This window comes from Tupaia chinensis, unplaced genomic scaffold, assembly GCF_000334495.1.
Source record: "Tupaia chinensis unplaced genomic scaffold, TupChi_1.0 Scaffold000213_1, whole genome shotgun sequence".
NCBI lineage: Eukaryota > Metazoa > Chordata > Mammalia > Scandentia > Tupaiidae > Tupaia > Tupaia belangeri.
Genome location: NW_006159688.1, coordinates 175,892 through 190,988, shown reverse-complemented (window position 1 = coordinate 190,988; position 15,097 = coordinate 175,892). Strand labels below are relative to the sequence as shown.

At 43.9% G+C, this 15,097-nt stretch overlaps 1 protein-coding gene across 1 annotated transcript in view; it reads right to left on the bottom strand.

The window, feature by feature from the left end:
• Positions 1-1,459: 1,459 nt before the first annotated feature.
• Positions 1,460-15,097, bottom strand: part of DTX4 (deltex E3 ubiquitin ligase 4) — a 38,679-nt gene continuing 25,041 nt past the window's right edge. The window contains exons 7-9 of the mRNA XM_006147397.3: positions 13,484-13,645; positions 9,040-9,129; positions 1,460-4,920 (exon numbers count right to left, since the gene is read on the bottom strand). Of these exons, the coding sequence (XP_006147459.1) occupies positions 4,687-4,920; positions 9,040-9,129; positions 13,484-13,645 (486 nt within the window). The 3' untranslated portion in view covers positions 1,460-4,686. The remainder of the gene's footprint in view (positions 4,921-9,039; positions 9,130-13,483; positions 13,646-15,097) is intronic.

The window sequence follows — 15,097 nt, the reverse complement described above, 5'->3', positions numbered from 1 at the left end:
TAAAGGAAGGTAGAAGGCCCCAAATATGTTCTTTTTTTTTTTTTTTTTTTTTTTTTTTTTTTTTAGCAGAAAGGGGTTGACATGATCACATCCATGGTTTTAAATGAACTGAAAAAAGGCATCCAGCACTACTTGGGCCACATTTATTTCAGTGCTGTGTTGTCTTCCCTAGGTCATCTTGCAAGATAAGATTGTCACCTGGCAATATCTGGAGCTTGACCCAATTTTAATGCTAATCCTACCTAATTGTAACAATCGCTGTGACTCCCCTAACATTCTTCTGCAATCTTTTTATAACTTACACGTTTAGTCGCCAAAACAAATGTCATTAGTCAGCTTTTTTTTTGTATGAAGGATTGTTTGTTCTCTCCTTGTTAATGTGCATGATTAATCTAGAGCAGGTCCCATCACTTAAGGAGCTTGAAGCCTCCTAGCCTATATGAAGATAGAAATAAGGATATGAATTCATTTCCAACCGAGACACAGAGACGTGAATGAAAACATGTGAACTCAGATCCCCTGAGTGCCCAGCCAGAGCACTGATTTCAACTTCTTCATCTAACCCTGCCTCTGAAGCATTAAAATGTTCTCCCAAACCACTGGGTGTCTTGTGGGTTCTGGGCGTTTTGTACATTTCAGCCATGCTAACCACAAATATTGATTTTTCTATGAATTCTTTGAAGATGACTGAGTCGGATACTCCAAAGTAGAGCCAAAAGGTCTCAGACTTTTAATGTACTTGCTGAGCATTGAAATTAAAATGTTTGCACACTTCCATTTGTACTAGCAAAGTCCTACATAAATATGCATTAAAACGTGTCCTAAGAAAAGCTGTCTGACTGCTTGTTCATGTGAAATCAGAACGTGGAAATCTGTACCTTTACATTCTCAAATCATTCTAAAAAGACAGGACTCCCCACAGGGGAGCTCACAGAAGCCTGGTTTCCTAACTGAGGAGCTGAGTCTGGGGTCTATGGAAAGATCTGTGTTAGCCTCCTAGAAAACTATTCTGCGGATGATCAGAAATACAGACAAATGTAGGTGACAATGGTGGCTCTGCATTTGCATTTTATTTCTGTGTTCTCAACAGTATCAAGATGATACTTTTATTTAAAACCACAGCCTGCAACTGAAACACACACTACATTGTAGTCAGGTGAAGTGACCAAACATTCACCATTTTAAAGACAGTCTTTCCTCTATGGGCTTATGTTTGTTCCCTGTTGTATAGCCTGTTTCATTAGGGGAAAAGGAGTCACTCAATGTCCAATGTATGGCTGAAAACGAAAAGGAAATTTAAAAAAAGAATAAAAAAGGAAGAGAGAATGGGAATTCTCTCTGCCCTCACCTCCCCATGCAGCAGAAAAGCTTGTGGTGGTGTACAGACTCTAGGGGGTAACCTAAATACCGCACAGATAGATGCATTAACCTACAAAAGAGGAAGGTTAACAAGAGATAATTGGTTGTTCATTTGCCATTTATTGTTCAGCACATCTCATGAGCACCAGGTGGCGATGTCCTCCCACAGAGCAACACCAAGGACTTCAAAACACACCAGTTACAAACAGAACAATTTACAGTAGGACATTCACCTGCCCTCTCCCAGAAATTCCACCCCCCACCTCCAATGTTGGCAACCAGACATGGACAAAGGTCAAGGGTTCTTTCTTGTACCATACAAGCCTTCCCCCAATCTTCTCATGCACACAACAGTGCAATACCAGGAAATACCAGGACGAGTTCTTCAGACCAAGTATAAAACCACAGAAAGTCCAAATTTTACAAAAAGAGGAAGAGAAAGAGAACACAAAGGCACAGGCAACCACGGATGCACGACTAACCTTTGAAGGGATGAGCATGTGACAAGGTTTGTCTCCAATCCCATTTGTCATCCTTGGAGACTCAGGAAGGGAGAAGCGAGGCAGCTGGTGCTAAGACCATGGAAAGAAAGGCATGAATCCCCTGTTTGGGCCAGGGGGGCCACAACAGGGCTTCTGGTGGGAAAACACCCCCTGTCAAAGTGGTGGACGCACAGGGCTCTGCTGGCAGGTTCTCTCTGAAAGAAAGACTGTGCCTTTCTAGGCTGGCACAAGAGAGCAGGCAAACGAATGCCCCCTGCCTCACTTGACACAGCGCTAGGAAGGAAGTTCAAGATCCCTTCTGCCCAGGAAGTCCCGCAAGAGCAGCATGAGGATGAGGTAGCCCCTGTGGGAATCCTCAGAGAGGAAGAGAAATGGGCCACAGACAAATCAAATCCTAGGGGCAAAGGCTTGAAGGTATGAGGACTAACTCTCAAAGTGGTATTGCCACTAACACAGTAACTCCCTTACCCATCCCTCTTGCTTCGACTGCTGGGCACCCCCCTGCTCCACCTATACTTCCTTCAGGGAAACCAGTCTCTGTCCATGGCCCATTTTCAGTTGCCAAAGAACGTCTTCTTTTCTTCCCTACCTCCTGCTGCCTCGCTATATTTTTCCATCACAGCCCCTCCGTCTGTCTCTTCATCCCGATGGCGGGAGAAGCTCAGCAGATACATGGCGAGGGTACTGCAGGCAGAGCTAGGACTAAGCCTACAATGAAGCTCTCTAACAATCTCTAATATTATTGCCAAGTGGCAACCTGGCAAAGGTCATGGGGTGTGACATTATGCATCACAAGGAAGGCTCTTCCATTAGTTCAGATGTTTCCTTCCTGCCTGTGGCGGGAAACTGCCCCATGGTGCAATAAACTCAGGACTCGTGGTCTGCTGGTGAGATATTGTAAAATGACTGCCAGTTTATAGGAGAGACTGGGACTAAGATGGCAGGAACCATTCCTCTCCTCAGAGTGCCCTCTGGTGGAACCAGTTAACATCGCTGGAGTCATTTAGAAAGGCTCAGCTCCAGCCTATCCCAATACGGGGTGACACTCAGGTGAATCCACTGGCCACACTACTGTCAACATGGGCTATGAGCCTAACAGCAAGCGGCTATGCAGCTGACTCTAGACAGCTTGACCTCCAGTTCTAACTTAAGTACCATTTTGAAGTATCTTTTATTTCAGTTTTTCTAGCATCAAAAACCTTCCAAATATTATGAAATATATATGCATATATATACGTCAAAACCCCCAAAACTTGAGGTATATAACTTCAAATTAGTATCCAGAGGAATTTCCCCAAAAAACATAGTTCAAAGAACCCACTTTCAAAGGGGGAATTGGGTTTCCCTTCTTGATCCCCCCTTCTCTCCACCCTGACTCCCAATTCTTTCCTTAATGGGAGTTATAGGCAAGACAAATGTGGGGGAAAAGATAGACAGGGTCTTAGGACATAACCCAGATGCAGGTTGGACAAGACCATGTGGGCCCAACCTTGCTAGGAATGAGTTAAAGAGGCTCTTTCTATGCTTTAACGTCAATCTGTAATAGATGAGGGAGATGAAGGCCCCTCCCCCCCACCTCTGAACTCTCGTTAGCAAATATGCATGGAGACAGATGGAAGCCCTCAGAAGAACAAGGCTTGGTGGAGACTGACTCTGTGCCAATCTTGAGAAGAAATATGAAATTGGTCAGTCCAGCCCTCACCTCATCATCTCTCCCCAAGCTCAGTTCCATCTCTATCAGGGTCTATGTTTTCTATGGGATGGGGTGGCAAAAGGTAAAGAAAATCAAGCGATCACAACCTGGCTGTTTGATTCCCATTGGACCTGGGGTTTGGCAACTTGCAAAATAGAGTACAGGGATGCTAATGGGACTCTCCCCCAGCCTGGCCCAGTGATGCGCACACGCCAACACACACACATGCACATACACAGATGGCAGAGAGCCCAGGGTGGGCTCTATTCACAGTGACCTGATGAAACTCATGGAATCTTTGAGTTGGTTTGGGATGAGTTGGGAAGGCTATGGGCTCCTCTCCCTGAGGATGGTTCAGACACTCAGTGGGATGCAGGCTCTGGTTGGATCAGAGAGGGGATGGAAACAGCATCATGAGATGCCACCCCTGAGAGGAATCCCAGAGTCTGTCCATCCACATGAGAGAACCAGATGCCTCTTTGGACAGGTCAAAGGTGTGAGGAGGAGAGGGCCCAGAGAAGCCACAGACTAGGGTGAGAGCTGAACATGCTCCTGGAGGCTTTGCCTCTCTGACCCTCTCGGCAAGAAGTGCTCCCTCGCTCTACACCGAGGCATCCGATTTCTGACGTCACAGCAGTTTAGCGGGTCACCCCTTTGCCCCCCAACCTTGCACAGTGAGAGCTCCCTGCCTCCAGCAGAGGAGAGAAAAGTGGAAACTCCACTCTCTAAGCAGAGTGGAAGCAGCAAGAAGCCAGCTGAGGTAAGGAACCTCGGGCTTCACAAGGCCAGGGTATGGCGTGCCCATGCACTGCCCATACCCGAAGTGTGCTGATCATGCTCCCTGCTCAGGGGGTGGGGAGCAGGAGGAGGTTCTTGCCTACCCAGCACCGAAAACTCCATGGGACCAGACCCAGGCTGGCCCTCATCCCATGACCCCTCTGTATTGGATGAGGTTTATGAGTGATATCACCTTGTTTAATCTTGCTCTCCACTGTGGCTGGGAGGGAAAGGAGTGGAGACCAGATAGGAGGGGAGATGACGGAGTAGAGAAGGTATAGCTTCCACCTTGACCCTCCCCACTTCCTGCCCTAGGGCTCCCACGGCCCCTCCAGCCTCCAAGCCCCTCTAGCCTCAGTCCTTCTCCTGGGTAGTGCTGTCTTCAGAGATGCCCTGGGCAGCCAGTTCGGCCAGCACATTATCCAGGTAATTGGCATCTGGGTAGCCATGGCCAGTGAGATTAGAGCCAAACTCTGTCTTGTGATGGACCTCATTCCAGATGACAGTATCTGACTCGCCCGTGGTGCTGGAGGTACCGATGGCAAAGATGAGGCGGCGATCCCAGGCCACGAGCAGCAGCTTCAGAACCTAGAGGAACAAAGGCAGAAGGTCAAAGGCAAATACTGGTCAGAGACTACCCTTGGATGGTACAGAGTCCTCCCCAGGGTCTCCCTTTCCCACAACATGATGCCCTGAGAGCACCGTGGAGGGGGAAGAGATTTGAACAACGCTGTGACCTTGGACAAGTCAGCACCTCTCTGAGCTTTAACTTCCTCATTTGTGAAATGGCAATGGTACAATCTGCCTCCAGATTGTGGATGTTTTATGGGACACTACCTAAAAAGCATTTTCATTCCAATGCCTGGAACATACTATTCAGCACACACTGGCTACCAACACACGGCTGCATTTTGAAAGATAAGATCTAGGAGACGAAGGTGCGTATGATCTAAGAATTCGTGAAACTCTACCCTCCACTGCCACCACCAACTCAAACTGGCAGTCATTTGCCCATCATTAAAACTGTGAAGTATTTCTCTAGTGACATTTTGAAACACTTTGACCTCTTCCAGGTTATTTATTTCATATTTATTTGCTCATCTGGTCATCACAATTACACTTGGTGCCCAATAAGCACATACTCTTATTGTCCTTATTCTACAAGTGAGGAAACTGAGGTCCAGAGAATGTGTGGGGGTACGCAGAATGTTCTAATTTAGCACGATTGAAATAAAATCTCTGCTGAGCAAGACTAACGCCCAAAGCTTCATTTCAGACCTTGTTAGATGAGTGTCCGACGTGAAGAAGGCACGTGATAATAATGTCTTGGGTTCAAACTGAACATGGTATGGGCTGGAGATGGGGAAGTCATAAGAGTAACAATAATAATACATTGAAAATATGAGCTGCAGAGCCAGCAGGTGGCATGGTGGTTGGGATGCTGGACTCCCACATGGCTGACCAGGGTTCAAATCCTGGACCTAGCACCTTGCTTTCTCACTCTCTCTCTCTCTCTCTCTTTCTCTCTCTGGTGAGTACACATGCTCTGTAACAAATTTAAATAATAATAAAAATGATAAATAAAACTAAATAAATAATAATTTAAAAAATTAGCTGCCATTTCCTGAGTGTTTATTTTCTAAGAGCAGGGTATTAGGTCACTTAATGGTTACAATCATTGGAATGAGGAATACTCTCTTTATCTTCTTTTTTTGTAGACAAAGAAACAGAGACTCAGATGATAAAAGGCTTGCTTTCGTCATAGAATAACTACTAAGTGGCATGGGAGTCGGGGGGTGGCTTGACTTCAGGACTAACAGACTCCAGAGCCCTTTGTCTGAATCATTCCTCTCTTGATTCTCAGATGGAGATCAGTATAGATTTCATGGAGGAGGCTACTTCTGAGTCAAGTCTTGGAGGGGGGAATTTGAGGTGTAGCATAAAGAAGAATGTGCAGGCATAGTAAATAATTATGAGCCTAAGGCATGGATAATTACAATAATAGCTGCCACCATAGTGTGTATTTTCAAAATGTTATTCATGATTCCTGTGACATCCTGTACACACAAATGGAAATGACTATCAAGAGATGGTGTGTGTGTTTGGCAGAGAGACAGAGACAGAGGAAGAAGAGCAAGTACCTCTCATGGGGAATGGTCACACTACGATCCCTTCTCTATCCCTCCCTTATAAGACTTTAAACATGTACACATATGCACGTAGTATGTTTCTCAAACTGCCAGGTCTGGGACTCAAACTGCACAGTCTGCCATGTAAGATGCAGGTGCCTTAACCACCAAGCCATGGAGCCAGTCTCACCACCACTGTTTTACAGATTAAGAAACAGATCTACAGACACGAACCTTTATGTCAATTCCTGCAGCTGGTAAATGGCAAAACCAGGACTTAAATCCAGGCCAAACTGACTCTAAAGCTCATGCCCTTATTATACTTCTCTGTGCAATAAAGCCTAAAATTGGGGTCCTAGAACAGAAGACAAGAAGGGAAAGTGTGGGGAGTAGTGAGAGAGCCTAGTTTAAACCCACTCTGTAGTAGAGTTTCTATATCAAGCTGAAAAGAATACACTTCATAAAGAAGGAAGGAAAAGCCATTGGAAAAAACAATGTGTGTTGCTTTTTACTTTTTTTTTTTAACAAAGGAGATTGATGCTAGAAATTGTGCTTTGAGATAACTGACCTAGTGACAGGTAAAAGATCAGAGAGCATTAACTAGGTTGGTAGCAGCAATATTAGGAAAGAAGTGAAGTGGTCTGAACAGCAATATAGGGAGAAATGGCTGAAGGAATGTTATGGATAAGGTGAGGGTCTAAGATGGTAAATATATCCAGTCTGAGTACCTAAGATTGTGTCAGTAACATAAAGAGAAAGGCCTGGGCCAATCTTGTATTGCAGTGGTTAAGCACTGTGCAGAAAGAGCTGGATCCCACAGGACTGACCATAGTTCACATCCCAGTCTCAGAAGCAAAACGCTGGGCGCAAGTACACATGTGCCCAGGATCCTGACACAGTGGAAGAAAAAGGATTGAGACATGAGCAGGTTCCATTGGAGATTTTTGTTTTTCATTTTGTTTTGTTTTGTTTTGTTTTCCTTTCTTTATTTCTCTCTGGTATAAGAAAACAAACAAAGAAATAAAGTGGAGGCCTGGAAGAAAAGCAGCTCTTGGCAATATGATTCTAATTTTAGCAGTGACATTTGACAGTGGAGATATTTAGCCTATGTTTGGAATGTTAGGATGTAAATCTCAGGCTCAGACAGAGAAATCTAGTTCTTCAAGGCAAACAGGTATCAGGGCTGGTTGTGACTCTTAATCTAGAGACACTGAACACACATCTTCATGTTGTGGTTGATTCTGTCATTGTTCCAAACTCTGTGCTGCCCCCCTGTAAGAAGAGAGGATGTCTACACTCTTTGCCATGAGATCTGAGAGGCTCCTGGTAGACAGTTCATTGCCTGATCCCTTCTCTGGCTTACTCATGACTTATAAGCTTCCTGGAGCTCTAGATGGGATGATCAAACTTCTTTTGATTCCCTCTTGGTCTTCTGCTCCCTTCTACGGGAAGGGCACAGACCAGCGAAGGGTTGTTCCTTCACTTGCTCCAGAATGGGAAGAGGCATGGAGCAAACTAAAGCTGACTGCAGTGATCTGAATGTTTGTTCGTCCACATTCATGTTGAAACTCTACACCCAATGAGATGACACTAGAAGGTGGGACCTTAGGAGTGAGGTCATGGAGCAGAACCCCAATGAATATGATTAATGCTCTTATAAAAGAAGCCCGAGAGAGTCTTTGCCCCTTCTTCCATGTGAGAACACAACTAGAAGTCACCATCAAGCAATCACAAAGTGGACCATCACCAGAACTGAGTCTGACGGTGCCTTGATCTTAGACTCCTCAACCTTCAGAATGGTAAGAAATAAATTTCCATGGTTTATAAGATACCCAGTCTATGTTATTTTGTTATAGCAGCAGGAACAGATTGACCCTGACCCACAGCAACATTAGAGCCACTGCCACTGATAGGCAAAGTGCATGAAAAATAAACATCTATTGAAGTAACTCAGTGTGATTTGGAGACACGACGAAACAACACAACTCTTGTTCAACATTTTCCTTTCGATGAATGGCTCTTATTCCTTTTGAGACCAGGAAACATTATGAAAAATCCAATAATCTTATGGCTCCATCCACAGAAAAACAAACATAACATTCTTATTCTCATTTTAAAGTTCACAGAACCACTGAAGCCTGATCATGAATCACTCAGAATCCAGAAGCCCAAAGATTGTTCTCTCTGTCCTTTATGAACAAAGTCAAAGAACGTCGATGTAAATTAAAAGAAAACGATCTCCCACGAATTAAGATCCCTGCCTCCTGGCAGTACTTCTCAAGCCTGAGTGTGTTGCCAGATCAGCCAGGGATCTTATTAAAATGAAGTTGGTTTCAGTTGTACAATAGGCAGTTAGGTAGTACAGGATCCTAAATAGATGAATCATAGCCAATAATATCCAGGAGAGGAAAAAAAAACAACATTCAAATCACATCCACCCTTACCTGTGGTTGATTCAAATGTTGCTTCGTTACCACATGCATCTAGCGTTAAAAAGAGACCCATCATAGGAAGCAACACTTTGGGCCTTGACGAGGTAGGAAAACCCCCAGCCCCACTCTGAAACCTCTGTCCTTACTTTTCTCCCTTTCTCGCTGTCTGGAAGATAACAGTGTCGTGGGAAGCCACGGGCGCTGAAACTCTTCCCAGGATTTGGGTGTTCTGGACCCTGAAAGCAGAAAGAAAGAAAGAAAACAAAGGGCATTTTTGGAAAGATTTCTGATGTGAAGAGATACAAGCTGTGACTAATTTAACTAATGATGGCAGTAATAATGGTCATAAAGCCCAGACAAGGAAAAGAGCAAAGCAGCAGTGAGTGAGCACTGAACACGTGTGCTTTAGTGTCCTCTCCTTGACCTGGGTGTAGACACAGAGCTGCTACCTCCCAGCCATATTAGCTGGAGCCCTCTTGAGGCTTAGGTTCCCCATCTCTTTAACAAGGAATGACATGGAAATACTCACCTGGTAGGACTGTTATGAATGTCAGCTGAGTGTGCTGCCCGGCCTGTAGTAAGAGCTCAGTAAATGCTCATCAGCATCATCCCCTATTTTATAAAATGCTTCCATAATGTTAGTGGCTTTGCTAACACGTACGCCCAGGTTTCCTCAGGCACACTCTGGATTTTTCACTTCCAAACTACCGCCAACAATGAAAGTACCTCAGAGCCATGCAATCAGAATTTTCTGAATGATTCTTGTGGACTTTTTCCTTTGATCCATAGGTTTCTGTTTGTTTTCTTATTTAACTACATGAATTGGGGTATTCAGGACTAAAAATCTTCTAACAGTATTTCAACGATTATTATTAAGACTCTGTTAAGCAAGAAATCTCAAGCCAATAGGTGGGAAATACACTGAAGAAGAATTGAGTCAGAATCTGGATTCTTTAATCATGGCCCAGAATGAGGCCATAGGGCCCTTTCAGAAGCTCAAGAAAAATGGATTTTCTCCCAGTTACAATGCACATATTTCTTCCCCACACAAGTGTTTATCTAAAATTTCTAAATATCTCTGAGCTCCTCCTTACATAAAAACCTCTTCTAGATATAAACATATAACCAGTGTAATTTTTTTTTTTTTCTGAGAGATGTTTTGCTATAGGGTAAGTGCACTCGCTGGAGAGAGAGAGATAGAAAGTGAAAATATCAGCCCCAGGGAGGATGGCCATACTGCAATCCCTTGTCTTCCATTCTCCTCTCAGGATTTTGGGCAAGCTGGTGGGTCCAGAACTTGAACCATGGTCAACCACATGGGAGCCCAGCGCCTTGACCACTACTCCATGGACTGGTAGCACTAGTGTAAAACTGATAATTCCATGTAGTGGTTGGCACAGTCTCTCACATAGATCATTAGTAAATGTCCTGGCCACATAAATGAATGAGTACATGAATGAACGAATAAATGACAAAACTGCAAGAAAACACAGATTTTTCAATTCTTCTTATAGAAAATGACTTCACAATAAGTAAAAATTCTGTGGTTTTATTTATTGATTTTTTTTAAAACTACCATGGTTGAAGATCACCTCCAATTTGGCCAACTGAACGGTGTACGTGCAAGGGGATCTCAGAGAAGGGAAAGGTCACTGTGAGCTAAAGAAGTAACAATGTCTTCTTGGAGATGCAGGATTTGACAGAAATTTCATATTCATAATTTCACATTCATACAAATTTATAACATTCTTATGACCACGGCTGGGGCTAAGCCAGGTGACCTGACAGAAGGGTCAGTTTCAATCACAGCTCTGAATGCTCCTCTCCTGTCTGGGACTGCTGCTCCTGTGGCCAGCTCAGTCTGCCTGGCACTGACCCAGCAAGGCTGTGTGCTTCCAGCCTGTCGCTAACTGGGGCAGTCACGACTCTGCTTTAGCCCAGCCTGGAGTTTCTCCCCAGGGAATCACTATCTGCAGTGAAGGCAGAGCTGGAAGGTCTCAACTCCTCACAGAAGCCTAAGTCAGTAGTTACTGAAGTCCTGAAATTCGTGGTATTAAGCATTCTGCTACTGACCCTCGAGGGTTAAGTGTACAAAGCAGTTCCGCAGACTGCAGAGAGTTGTGCTTCCCTTGACAAGCTTGGGTTTTCCTGGAGAAGCTGGGACATCTGCAGAGACAGCAAGCAGCTACCTGTATACCTATTACAGACTCTCTGTTCTTTAATTCTGGAGCTGAAAAATGTAGCCTCTCCCCATGCTGGGAATGGTTGTCCCGCCATGATCTTGGCCCACTGCGGTCTGCTGTGCTTCACAACAAGGCCATCAGTTGTTCTCCTGACTCTTACTTTCATTCATGTTCTATCACCCCGACTGGTGATTTCAGAACCATTCTAGAAATCTCACCAGCCCCCTACCCTCACTTATAACCATATCTCACTCTCCCTTACCCTGGCTCTTTCCTTGTTCAGAACCCATTACCAGAGCCCAACTGCAGTGGTCTCCTAATTGGTCTTTCCTCTGCTCATCCTCCACTCTTTTGACAGTCCTTCCTGTAGCACTATCCCAATCACATGATATCCCATAATCCTAATCACATGCTGACACTCAAGGCCCTGTACAATCTGGCTGCAGCCTCCCTCACTACCAAGTCTTCTCTGTCTCCTTCGTGTTCCCTCCTTCTACCTCCTTTGCTAGTTTAGGGCTTCAAATTAAACTTGCCCTTATTCCCCTTCAACACCTCGCTTTCTTTTCTCTATAACGCTATTACGTACTTCCACTAAAAATGTTTTGCTCCATTTCTTTGTGTCTTTCAAGTCTCACCTAGAGAGTGCCCTACACCAGAATGTCTCCACTGACTCTCCTAGACAGAAAGACATAGCCCTTCTTATCATAACAGGTAGGAGACTCAGCTCATGATGGCGCCCAGATATCAAGCACTGCAGTGCTGGGCCTGGTGCCCCTGAACATAGACAAAGATTATCTCCCATTCTCAATTCCTGCATGTTAGGTTCTTGGGTGTACAGGTGAAGAAAACAAGCTCAGAAAGGTCTAAAAGTCACCAACTAAAAACGACTCAGTCAGAAGCCCAGGTTCGCTAGACTTGGATGGCTTATGTTTCCACATTGTCAACATGCCTGTCATAGCTTTTATCAATGGTGTCTATCATTTTTTTTAATTGCTTAATTAGTGATAGCTATTTATCTTTCCTTGATTGATTGGTAAGTCCCAGGAAGACTGTTTAATCAATTTTTATGGGCTATCACACGTCCCTGTTTTATCTCCTCACATCACTTATCACTATTTGGATGTACAGTAGTCCCCCTTTATCCAAAAGGGATACATTTCAAGACCCCCAGTGGATGCCTAAAACTTCAGAGAGTACTAGAATTTATATATATTAAAATTATTTCCATATATACATACCTATGATAAAGTTTCACTTACAAATTAGGTTCAGTAAGTGGTTAAAAACAGCATTAAATAATAAAATAGAATAATTTCTAGTGTAACTATATATATACTGTAATATACTGTAATAAAATTCACATAAATGGAGTTTCTCTCTCAAAATATCTTATGCTACTATACTTCCTGTTTTCAGACTATAGCTGACTATGAGTAACTGAAACCATGAAATGTGAAACCACAGGTAAAGAAGGAATACTGTGCCTTATTTATTATTTGTTGCCTTTATTGCCTTTCTGGCCCCACTAGATCTGGGACTTCAGGGACAAACACTGTGTCTGTTTTGTTCAGCATTGTTTCTCTAGCACCCAGAATATGCCTGGACCATAAGCTATGTTCAAACATTTATTAAATAAAAGACAAATAGGAGAAGACAAGTATGAGGGAGGAAAACAGGGTGAACTAATAAATATTTGCTATAGAAACGAATCCAGGAAGCACCCTAGAACACTTAACAAAAGCTTCCTGTGTGAAGTCAGGGCCACATTTGTATTCACGGTCAGGAATATTGTTCAAATTTGTTCCTTAGGACCGTCTTTCAAAGAATCAAAAGAGAAAAGAAATGTCCACGAAAATCAAAGGCAAGCGTAGCTATCAAATTACAAATGCAAATACTGTTTGACAAGGAAATTCCACTTCTAGAAAATTATTCTGCAGATTGACTCATATGTGTACAAGGGTATTCATAACAGCATTATTCATTGTAGCAAAAAGTTGGAAACAATCCATATGTCCATCAGTGGAGACTGTTGAATATAAATTAATGTACATGTACACAATGGATTATTATGCGGGCATAAGAAAGACTGAGAAACCTCTTTCTATACAGACATGGAAGGATGTATAGTTTGTATTGTTCATTAAAAAAATACAGGGTGCGGAACAATGTGCCTAAAATGTCACTCTTTGTGTAAAAATGGGAGGGGTGGAGGCAACCTCTATTCCATATATACAAAGAACCCTGGAAGTGTACATAAGAAAGGAAGAACAATAGTGGGGGAGAGGGAGGGCATGGGTAGGGTAAGATCTTTAGAGGGGGAGCAAGGGTGGGAAAGAGACTTCATAGTATAACATTCTACCTCCAGATTTCTAAACTAATAAAAACCAACAGCTGAGGGTGGACTCACCTGAATGCCAGGGGGGATGCTGTAGATGATCCGGATGGTCTTGCAGTCTGGGTGGCCAGGTAAGGAGTGGGGGATGAGGTGGTACTCCATCTTCCCTGGAGGCTGGGTACCTGTCTTCACTCCATAAATAGTCTTACAGGTTGGACACTGCAAACTCCCATCCTGAGGAGACAGGGCCAGAAGAGTCAGAGGAAATAGTTTGGGTAATCACTTCCCTAGTCGACCCCAAAAGGGTACCATAGAGAGACTAGGACCAGGGAGACAAAAATGCACCCAAATGAATATTAGATCTTAGTTTCCTCCTGCCCCAACCCCTACTACTATCTAGGCTGTTTCTCCTTGTTCTTTATGTTGTGTTGTTTTAAAGTTTATCTACTTCTTTTTTCCATAAGCAAGAGAAACACAGATATGCACTCACAACAGAATGGCCACGCTACAATCTACCCCCCTTTTCAGCATGCCTGGCATGTTCAGGGACTTCTCCAGATGAGAAGCTGGAACCTTCCCATGTGGGTCAGCCTTGCAGAGCTGCATCACCACTATGCCGCCATCCAGCTCCCATGTAGCCGACTTCTGCTCTCTCCAAAGTAACAGGAAGTACATTCCACAAATAGCCCCATGCTCTGTGCTGAGGGACATGAAAAAGAAGCCCCTATTCTTATGGAAAAGACTAGCTCACCATGGCAGGGAGCGTACACCATGGAATCATCATTTAACAAGTACCAAATGGGAACAGACAGCGAGCACTGGAGAACGGCAATTGTCAATTGTTCCACCTCAGATTCAACTAGGGATCTTAAAAGTAAAGGTGCCTGGACCTCTCACCAGGTCCACTGTATCAGAACTGGGAAGTTGCAAAGTGTACAAATGAATATTAGATCTTAGTTTCCTCCTGCCCCAACCCCTACTACTATCTAGGCTGTTTCTCCTTGTTCTTTATGTTGTGTTGTTTTAAAGTTTATCTACTTCTTTTTTCCATAAGCAAGAGAAACACAGATATGCACTCACAACAGAATGGCCACGCTACAATCTACCCCCCTTTTCAGCATGCCTGGCATGTTCAGGGACTTCTCCAGATGAGAAGCTGGAACCTTCCCATGTGGGTCAGCCTTGCAGAGCTGCATCACCACTATGCCGCCATCCAGCTCCCATGTAGCCGACTTCTGCTCTCTCCAAAGTAACAGGAAGTACATTCCACAAATAGCCCCATGCTCTGTGCTGAGGGACATGAAAAAGAAGCCCCTATTCTTATGGAAAAGACTAGCTCACCATGGCAGGGAGCGTACACCATGGAATCATCATTTAACAAGTACCAAATGGGAACAGACAGCGAGCACTGGAGAACGGCAATTGTCAATTGTTCCACCTCAGATTCAACTAGGGATCTTAAAAGTAAAGGTGCCTGGACCTCTCACCAGGTCCACTGTATCAGAACTGGGAAGTTGCAAAGTGTATGTGTTCAGACTGTGAACTCTGAAGTCCAGTTGCCTGAATTTGATTGTTGCCTCTGTCATCTATCTGTTGTCTGACCTTAGACAAATTGAACAGCCTCTCTGAGTCTCAGTTTTCTTATTGGACAAGGAAAATAGGAATATCTGTGTCACTAGATTATTG